The 10,624-nt window shown below is 35.0% G+C and overlaps 1 protein-coding gene across 1 annotated transcript; it reads left to right on the top strand.

Moving 5' to 3' along the window:
- Positions 1-6,859: 6,859 nt before the first annotated feature.
- LOC140984495 (uncharacterized) lies at positions 6,860-9,951 on the top strand. Its single transcript, XM_073451956.1, has 4 exons — positions 6,860-8,740; positions 8,870-9,136; positions 9,370-9,489; positions 9,599-9,951. The coding sequence occupies exons 1-4, from the start codon at positions 7,601-7,603 to the stop codon at positions 9,647-9,649; spliced, it is 1,578 nt and encodes a 525-aa protein (XP_073308057.1). The 5' UTR covers positions 6,860-7,600; the 3' UTR covers positions 9,650-9,951.
- Positions 9,952-10,624: the final 673 nt, after the last annotated feature.

Below are 10,624 nucleotides of genomic sequence, written 5' to 3'. Positions count from 1 at the left end.
AAAAAAATCAAAATAATAATACTTTTCAAATTGTATTCTTTTATTAAAATTTATATTATTTATTTATCAGAAAAAATTCCTTTCTCTTCCTTTTCATTTAAAAATGTACAATTTGTTAATTTGATATGAGAATATTCTTCGTTAGCTCTTAGAATTAATTAAATTTCTCCTAATTGAATTGAAAAAATCAATCAATTTGATTTTGGCATATCTATCTAATTTAATTTCCATAAGATATTTAAACTTATACTTTTTCTTTGGTTGTGTCCAAACATAACAATGTAAATCTCATTAAACGTGAATGAAGAAAGAACAATCCAAGTGTTTCTATTTTATTTCCAACAATGAGATAGTACGTGTTAAACAAATAATTCAATTTTTGAAATCAATACATGATAATTCCATAAAGTCATGTGTTATATCATAAATAAATAATCACTTACCATATGTTAACTCTCACGTACCCAGCTCAGAGCGTATCGATATTGACATTAACAATTAAACATCGACAACTTCATATACAAAAAATAATCATAACCAGTCTATTTCATAAAAATCATTGTATTTACAATGCAAAATAATCCCAAGGAGAAATAGCGGAAGTATTTACAACTAAAATAAGGTGAACTAGCAGAGCTGAAAATGCATGAATCTTAAATCTTCTTCATCGGCCCCAGATTATAATTTGTTCCTCCTCGTCTAACTGGTCTTCGTTCTTATCTACGAAAGTAAGAGATGAATATTAAGAGAGAAATACTCAGGAAATAAGATGAATATGGGGTGGGTTTGGCCAAACCTAAAAACCCATCTCACCATGCTTTAGACCCACCCTTGTCAGCCATTTGAACCTGTTATTCAATATAAAATAAAAAATTCAAAAAATTAATAAATTATTAAAATTATTTTTCAAATTTAATTATATTAATAATACTTAGAAACCTAAAAAATTATACCAAGTTAAACCTATCAATTTGTATTCAATTACTAACAAAAAAAACATCATTATATAATAAAATTATTTCAATCTTAAAATATTATATTATGGAGTAAGGTATTTATTATTCAATGAATAGAAATATAAATATACAAAATAATATATTTATATAAAGTTATATGTTAGGATCGGTTAATGATGATGATGTGTTTAGAAAGGGAATTGAATAAATACTTTGGTTCTGTAAACTTTTTCGGGTATAAATCAGTTCTTTAATGAATTGATTCAGAAATCTTGTGCGTCGATATCGATCAGTTAACTAATGGTTGCAGTGCTGAAATAAACTGAAGAATATATTGAATATATTTGGATAAGTTATTGATAACATAATGAATAGGATAAAGAACACAAAGAATTCTGTGGATGTTTGGAGTTTTCAACTGCTCCTACTTCACCCCTTCTATCTCAAGAATATGATTTCACTAAAATGTTTTGATTGATACAAAGATTTATAATAACTCACTTCAATTGAACTTATACAATCTTAAACTAAAAGTCTTAGCTTATCTTCTTACTTATCAGTTTGATAGCTGAATAGCTGTAAAAAGTTGCCTGAATACTATGAATATAACAATGATATGAGAGCTAAATTGTGTGATTTGTAAACTGACTAATCTTGAAAGTAAATTGCAGATAAATGATAGTTGTTCGTGGATGGTGGTTTTTGTTTGGTTCCGTAACTTTTCTTCAACTGAACTCATTAGATGTAAATAGTCTTCGATTCCAACAGTCACATTGAATGCATTTAATTATTAATATCAGTTGAATCGTTTTCTAGTTCATGTAGATGATTTTTTCTGACAGTGGTACGATGTATCAAACTTGCTTTGCTTCATCTGTTCTGCTTTGGCACATACTGTCAGTTTGTCTGTTGAGATTCAAATTGCAGCTAATGACGTGGCTAACTGATCAAGAGACAAACTGGTCGACTGATCAGTTCGACTGGACTATATCAGTTTTAACTGATGCCTTCTCAGTTTGAACAATTCAGTTGATTTAGGACATTTCAGTTCATTTTTGCGAAGTCTTCAGTTTTGATCTTCAATCCATTTAGCGAACTTCGAATCATCAGTTTTACAACTTATTTATACTTATAAGAACTTCAGTTTTTAATCTTTTTAAATCCAATAAGTCTTCTTTCAGTTACTACATCTTAGTTTCATCAGTTCAGTTTTTTTCTTCAGTTATTTTACAGATTTTTTTGTCAAACTCTGAAACTCATAAATTCCATCAATTTCCTTCTTTTTCGTTGTTTGACAAAACTTAGATTTCTGAACTGCTATACTGAGTTATCTGATATTCTTGATTAACTTAATTTACTGAAACTGATTGTAGATAAAATAACGTACAGAATAAGAAATAACTTTTCATTGAGTTTAAAAGGGGTAAGTACAGATTTATACAGGTATTTCAAAATGAAAATATATACAGACGCTCCTGACTATTAACTAATGAAGGACACTTGATCATTTCTTTGCTTTCTTTTTAGCTAGTCCTTTGTCAGTTGGTTTGTTTGGTTCACTGCGCTTCTTTCTTGTCTTTGCTGCTGTCTTCTGTTCTTCTCCCTTTTTGTCAACACCCGCCACTTTGGAAAACAGGAGAAATGCTAAACTTACTTGAGCGGAAACTTTAGAAAGCTGATTATGCACAATATCAATCTTCTTTGACAGATTGGTGTGCACAAAGTCAATCATTTTGCTGAGTAGTTCTTGGGAAGTGATCATTTTAAGAGTTGTAACTGATTCTCTTATCATCTTTTCTACTGCAGTAAATGAAGCATATAGATCCTTATTCTGCTTCTTTAAGTTCTTCATTGTATGATCTTTCAGTGTGTCCAGACTCAAAGAATGTAGCAGCTGAGTAGACTTGACTTGAGATATGTTTGACCCAATATCTGTGAGGTTTGACAATATACTAGTATCCAGCATCACATCAGTAGCTAGTGGCAGTTCAGGGGAGTCATCTTCAGTTGTAGCCTTTCCTTTCCCTTTCCTTTTTTTTTGACTAAATTCTACCACTGCTAACTGACCTGGGCCAGCATCTTGGTCAATATCTTCGGCCAACTTATTGACTGTGTAAGGTCCATGAAATTTGAACTACATAACCTGAATGCATGAAATCGAGGGTTTTATTTAAAATATGTGTTTAAGGATTTTTATGAAATTTATGCATGGTTATTGCATGAATAAGTATTATTTCATTGCTTATTTTAAAGTTTCATGCATTAGGGTTTTTAGTTGCATTTCGCACTCGAACGAGGAATAAAGACCGATGAATATTAAGAAAAATTATTTTTATTGAATAATTTATTTTAATTATTTAATATGAGGTGTTTTAAAGTGTATATTTCGGAAATAGGCCTTGGTGGGTATTTTTACTCGCCGGGTCATATTTTTATCGGTACGCAAATTTTAACGATTTGGAGGATTTTTTTAGGGTTCAGACAATATTTTCTAAAAACGTATAAAAAAAAATATTTTTAATGAGTATTATTGGGCTTGTTGAGTTTGTTTTAATGATTAATGTGCTCAAAACCTTTTTAATTATTTTAAAATTCAAATTAAGGCCCATTAGTGTGCTATTTTATTCCTTAAACCTATTTAGCAAACCCTAACCCTACTTAACACTAAGTGGCTGCCCCTCTTCCCTCATTAGCAGCCTCCTTCCTCACGATTTTCAGCAGCAAAGAACCAGCAGCCACCAGCCCCCATAGTTTCTTCAAGAAAACTTCTCCCCCGCCTCACCGGTTCACGTCTCGCACATAGTTCTTCAAGCTTTTGATCATTTAAACGTTAAGGCGAACATGTATCTTCCTTTTTTCTTCATAATATTATGGTGAATTTTATGTATTTGCACGGAAATTTTGTTATCTACCTTGAGTTTGCATTTTGATACAAGTTTGACATGAAAGTTGCATAATTTCTTGACTCATTCTCACGTTTCATGTATTGTTGAAAGGGGCTGCCGATTTCCATGATTTATAAGGGGCGTGTATGCTATAAATCAAGGTGACACAATGCTAGAAGTCTAAGTGTGTACGGTCTAGGTGAGGGCCGAATGGTTGTCACTAGGCGGCTAGGGTTTCGCGTGGTTTGGTGAGGTTTTTGGGTAGGCTCGGCTGAGGGAGGTCTGAACCAGGCCAAGGTGCAATCCAGGAAGGTCCAACCGAGGTCTAGGGGAGGTCCATATCCAACTGGTCTCGGGTAGAAAGGAGGTCAATTGGTTAGGGGCCGAGGTGCTTCTAGGGAGATGCGGCCGTGCGCTTTTCTTGGTGGTTCGAGTGGTGCGCTTGCATGGGGCTTATGGCTAGGCTTAGGTCGGTCCAGTATGGTCCTAAGGTGGGCTAGGAGGGCTGGTGAGAGGCTGGTCACGTTGGATTGTAGGCTAGGATTGAATCTTTCAAGAGTTGGTGCACTAGGGTCTCGTGTGTGCACTTGCAGAAATTTCCAGAAACTTTCGGCTATGGTTTTGGGGTCATAAGGGGTCTGGAATTACTGGTTTAGAGGCTGGTCAAGTAGAGTTAAGTCTTGGTTTGAGATGGGAAAATTTTGGTTAAGTTTCGGGTTGATTCGGACTAAAACCGGGACCCAGTCCAAGTTTTAAAACGAATCGTATAGGTTTTGAAACAGGCTCGAGTTTACGTATAAGAAATGCTTATAAATATGTTTTGGGGTGTTTTAAGGAGTTTGGTAAGTTTCAGTTTGAATATTTGCAGGTCAAGGGGTAAAATGGTCATTTTGAGTTTCCAGGGGCAAAATGGTCATTGAGAAAAATGGTCATTTTGCACCCGAGACAAGTTTTTAGTTCTGGCAGCGCCCTGAGCACAATTTTACATGTTTATAAATGTTTATGTATTACGTACATGACTTTTTTGAGTAAATGTGAAAAAATACGTTGCATGCTTGATTTTAAGGAAGAGTTTATGTATAGCACAACATAATTAATTAATGCAATTAAAACAATTAATTAAAATACAAAAGAATTTTATAATTGCATGAATGTGGTTTGCGTGGACCTTTAAATTTTCGGGGCGTTACAGCAGTAACCGAAACAAGTATGTTGTTTACAATATGATTATTGTGAAAAAGAAAACAAAACAAAATCGATGCTTGTAGCGTGTACAGTTTCCTTAAAACACATTAGTCCCCTCCAGTATGTGCTTTGAGGATCGTCTTGGACATCTGTTTCCTAGGATACAACGGAAAAACCAGCAGTGACTTAGCAAGAGGCACTACTACGGCGAACTGAAAACGTACCTTTACTTTATCACCGATATTTAACGGATGTCAAATAGAAAGATGACAATATGAAATGCAAGAGAGTTCTTGAAAGAGATAAAATTTTCATTTATTTGTAATGATGAAATGAACCCACTATTTATAAGTCCCAAAATGCATACCAAGAGTCATGTGAGATTACTTTACACAATTAATCTTCTCATTAACTTAAGAATATGAAGAGACAAAAGTCTTCAACTAACTAAAGAATGTGGAGAGCCAAAAGACACTCCCACATTCATGAGACATAATTTTTATTCAAACTCTAAATTTGATTGAAATTTCCAACCGCTTTTAATTAAACACGTGGAAAAAGTTTTTAGAAGAGTGCTTCTGAAGATGGGTGCGTGACACGTGTGTGAGTTGGGTTCTTTTAATATATATATAGACTATATTATGTGATGCATATTAAAATTTGAATTTTGGGACAAACTATGTATTTCTATGAGAGATAAAATATGTTTAATGATTTGTGGCAAGATAATGACAGGAAATTTTTTACGGGCTTTTGGATGTTGGCTTTCGGGTTGGGGTGTTCCGCCAAATTTGAGGATTTATTTTAGGGAGTTAAGTTAGAAATTTTAAAATCCGGAAGTTAAGCCAAAAATCAGATTCATTCTAGAGAGTTAAGCTAGAAAATATGACGATCTATTCTGGGGAGTTTTGCCAAAATATTTATGACTTTAACGGAAAATTATGAGGATCCATTCTAGAGAGTTAAGCTTGAAGATTTATGACTTTGATGGAAAAGTAACGAGCCATGTTTTGCAAAAAAGTTTTGAAAATTTGAGGAAAACCTTAAATGTTAATGTGTTGCGTTATTTTAACTAAGTTGAGGTGAAGAGAATAGTATTTTTATACGTTCAGGTTTGAGTTATAATTTTAATGCATGTCATTTTATCAAATATTATTTGTTTTTTTCGGAACTACTTGTTGGACCTTTAAGCTCACTAGATTTCATTGATTCACATTGAGGTGGCATTGGCTATCGTGGAATGACGAGCTGAGTTTGAGAGGGAGCATTCATCGGAGTTTTGAAATTTTCCACAAGAACCTTCAATTTCATATTTGTCGTTTTATTCTTTTCTTATGTTGATCTTTATATTTACATGACATGATTAAATGTTGGTATTTATTTTATTTACACGTTATTTCAGATCAAGTAGAATTTGAAAGAAATGAAGCACGTAGTAGCGTGCTTATGCTTTATGATTAACGATGAGTTTGAATTTTTTTTTTCTGTATTTTATACTTTTAATGAAACTTAATACATCATTCCTGAATCAAATTTTATGACATCACATACTCGAACTCACGATTGGATTTGAGGATTTAAAAATAATTTAACCCTAAATTATATAAATAAATTAATAATAGAGACATGATATGATTAATAGGATAGAACTCCAGATTCCTTGGTATCCGATCTCCCTGCCTTACATAGAATCACCTACCCTACGCCACCGCCCGATCATCATATCCAACGGTCCATATAAATCTCTCGTTTTTTTCTTTCGTACACAGCGAAACACCGAAGCGGAACCCGAACCGAACCAGACACAAGTTTATCCTATCTACCGAATTCCGTTTCATTTCTGTTAAATAAAACCTAACCAATTCGTTTCAATTCCCTTCGTCTCCCCTCCCCCGCAACATACGGCCTATACATACATACACGCGTATATATATATATATATACGCTCAATTGTACCATCGATGCATCTGTAGTTCGCGCTGGTTCGTTTTCTTTTCTTCTGTGGTTGGTTTTTTTTTTTTAAAATCATTTCCCAGAGCCTTTTTGAAGGAAATGGAGATGCTTGGAATGGAGTATTCGATGTTTCTTATGCTCTCCTGCGATGCGATTGGTGGAGGAATGGTGTCTGGGAATCGAATAGCTCGACGGTTTGTTAAGACTTTTATAATACCTGCCTTGCCGCGATGTTGTAAGTTTAGGGTTTACTGAATGTGCTCTCAGATTACGACTCGGTAGTGATTTGTGTTCAGTATTCTGTTTTGCCGGTGATTGACGCTGAAAACGTGAAGATTTGCTCAGTATCGAAATTTATCGTGGGTTGACATTTTCGCGGTTGCCATTTGGGGAGAATTTTGAGGGTTTTTGGCTGTTTTGCTGATTGAACTCGAATTCTCTGAGTTATATTCTGTTTTTTTATTGAGTTTCATGCAGAGTTGGGAATATGTTGCCTGTGTTGGCGAATGAAGTTTGAGTTACGAGTTTTGTCGGTGGTGGATATTTTAAATTTGAAGTGTTATTCTGTGCCCTCTGAATTTAGGTTTCATTTGATTGTTGTAATTTTGTTGGAGGGTGCAAATGGTAGGAAGGAGGGATTTAGGGTTTCCGAGGAGTAGTGTTAATAATTTGAAAGAGCAGTTGGTGAGGACAACTCTCCGAAATGTTAGAGCACAGGGGCACCCATATGTTGAGCTTCGAGAAGATGGGAAGAGGTTGATATTTTTCTGTACTTTGTGTCTTGCACCTTGTTACGGTGATTCTTGCTTGTTTAATCATTTGAATGGTAATCTACACGCTCAAAGGCTAGCCGCTGCAAAAGTAACGCTGTTGAAGTCTAATCCTTGGCCGTTCAGTGACGGTGTGTTTTTCTTTTGTGATGATCTACCGGACCAAAATAATAATTTGCCTGTTTCAAGTTCCGGACTAATGAAATTGTTGGACATACATCATGTGGTTGGTGACACTGCTATTGTTAGTTATGGTGAAAACTTGGGTCCAAATGCTTGTTCTCATCTCGCTGAAGAGATGGTGGATCATGCAGATTGCGATGAAATTCCCGGTGATCAGAATCTGGTTGGCGAGGGATATGGTCATGAACTAGTTATTCCATCCGTGCTACAAAAAGATGAGGTATCTAATTTGATTGTGAGACACATGGGTGTTGGACGTATCGGTGCTAGGTTTAGCAAGAAGGATGGGGTTCGGGATGAAATTCGTAGAATATGGTGCGAATGGCTGGGGAACGAGGAGTTACCATATGAGTGTATTAGCACAGTACCAGATCATGATTTTTCTGTTGTTACTTTTGCGTATAACTATGATTTAGGTCGAAAGGGGTTACTTGACGACTTCAGAAAATTGCTACCATCTAGTCCTCATTCCGAAGCAGAGTATGGTTCCGGTGCTAGAGGCAAGAAGAGGAAGTCATTTTCTGATTCAATGGATATTAGTAACCGATCTGACTCATCTGGAGAGGAGTCTCAATCCTCAAATCATAGCACTATGAAAATGATAATGTCTGGGAATGATGATCAGCAGGTACATTCACGAGTCCTCTCGAGCAAAATCATGAGGAAGAAAATGAGAGAACAGGAGGTCATTGCTGCAGAGAGGTCGTGTGATCTCTGTCAGCAAAGGATGCTCCCAGATAAAGATGTGGCTGCTCTCTTGAACAGGAAAACTGGAAAATTTGTCTGCAGCAGTAGAAATTTGACTGGGGTTTGACTTCATAGTCTACTATTTTTCTCCATTCATTCACTGTATTACAGATTTTGTAGATGCTCAACTGTTATTCTTCTGAGATTATTTTCTGATTTGTCTAACCTTGTGAGTTTCGTTGTAATGCAGGCGTTTCATGTATTTCATATTTCATGTCTCCTTCATTGGATACTGTTATGTGATGTTGAAACTTATTCAATGAAGTCTGTTGCACCTAAAGCGAAACGGAGATCTAGGAGAAAGGTGAAAGGCGGCATGAATGTTGGAAAAAAGGAGAATTGTGAGACTCAAGAGACAAGAAAGCAAATCTACTCCGCATTCTGCCCCGAATGTCAGGGCACTGGTTTAGAAATTGAGAAAGACAAGCTGGAGAAACCAACTGTTTCACTTTTTGAGGTTTGCATTATTCCGTGATTCTTATTCGGACGTCCATGACAATGCCTTCACGCCAACCGTTAGAACATTCTTTGTTTTCAAAACTTTTCTCGTGTTGAAAATTTTGTACCAATTCCTGTCTTGTGTAATGTTGGGGAGACAGGGTTGAAAAACACAATGCTCAAGGAAGATTCTAACCTTCTCGTAGCAAATGATGTTTTTATTGCTTAGATGCATTTTTCTTTTCATTTCAGATATTCAGGTATAAAATCAAACTATGTGATGCGCATAAAGCATGGATGAAAGATCCTGAAGTGCTGCAAAACTGCTCAATTGGTTTTCACTTCCCTGCTGACTCTGATGTAATATATCAGGTAACACCGAAGAGATTACCTTTTTTTTTTTCTCTGACCGGGCACATGCCATGTTATATAATGGGTAAAAGCAATACCGGAACTAATAAATCAGCTTCCTGATCGCCAGGAAAACGTGGCAACACTGAAATTGCTACACTTCTATCGTGCCGACATTTAAGTCTGTCCTCAGTTTCCAAGAGGAAAGACCGTCGTGGAAGAACTGATGTTGACCAGTAGAACTCATTCCTATCTCCCGTTTTCTGTTGTAGATGTGATTACTCTCGAGAAAACTTTAATCTGTAGTCATATAGACTGGTGTGTGTATGTAACTGATGACTTTCTGCTTTTGATTTTGATTATTTCTAGCTTTTGATCGAGTTCAGTTAGCAATTAGCATGTCGTGCGTGCTTGTATGTACGTGGGTGGGCTCATTTATCAACAAAGTAATCCTTTTCGGTATGTCCGAGTAATTTGCATTCACCTCTGTGTATTTGCTATTCATTTCATTTGAAAACTTATAATTTTTACACTTATAAAAGTAGTTAAGTTAGTGTAATATAAAGTACAAGGGAAATGAATCATGTGTGTATTTATTAATATTTTTNTTTATTATGAGTGAAGACAATATTTAAATTTGAATAAAATCGAAATATTTTTTTATGCGCCGCAGTTAATTTTCTATGTTAAATTTTTTTTGTTAATTATCAAATATTATATAAAATTTACAAAGATGGACATAACGAGGTCAATTTTTAAATTCTTGTATACTTGTGTAAATGATATGGTAATACACTCGTATATATATATTTTTTTAACAAAATAAGAATTTCATTAAAAATTGTAAAAAGTAGGGGAAGTTCTTGAAAAATCCCCAATCAAAACATTTCTTTGGGTTCACTCCCTACCCACAAAATGGTGGTACTATGTCATACAAATTGTGGTACACTTCATGTGGAAATGTGGTACACTTCATGTGGAAATGTGGTACTAAAAAAATATCCAGGGACTGAAAACAAAAAAAAAACGACGGTTGAGGACTGAAGGCCAATTTCCCGTAAAAAGTATGTGTTACAGATACATTGGGCATCTCCAGGAGATAGACAAATGACATGTCACAAACTAAGGATAACATCAAACAAAGAAAACAAGAACT

The sequence above is a fragment of the Primulina huaijiensis genome, chromosome 9 (assembly GCF_012295235.1).
Source record: "Primulina huaijiensis isolate GDHJ02 chromosome 9, ASM1229523v2, whole genome shotgun sequence".
Taxonomy (NCBI): Eukaryota; Viridiplantae; Streptophyta; class Magnoliopsida; order Lamiales; family Gesneriaceae; genus Primulina; species Primulina huaijiensis.
The sequence above is the reverse complement of the archived record's forward strand: the minus strand, read 5'-3'. Positions and strand labels throughout refer to the sequence as shown.

Bases quoted from the DNA above. Each gene is read 5' to 3' on its own strand.
- LOC140984495 (XM_073451956.1), top strand. From the start codon at position 7,601: ATGGTAGGAAGGAGGGATTTAGGGTTTCCGAGGAGTAGTGTTAATAAT. The intron at 8,741-8,869 runs GTTTGACTTCAT...GTTGTAATGCAG, and splicing joins GCAGTAGAAATTTGACTGGG to GCGTTTCATGTATTTCATAT. The intron at 9,490-9,598 runs GTAACACCGAAG...CCTGATCGCCAG, and splicing joins ACTCTGATGTAATATATCAG to GAAAACGTGGCAACACTGAA.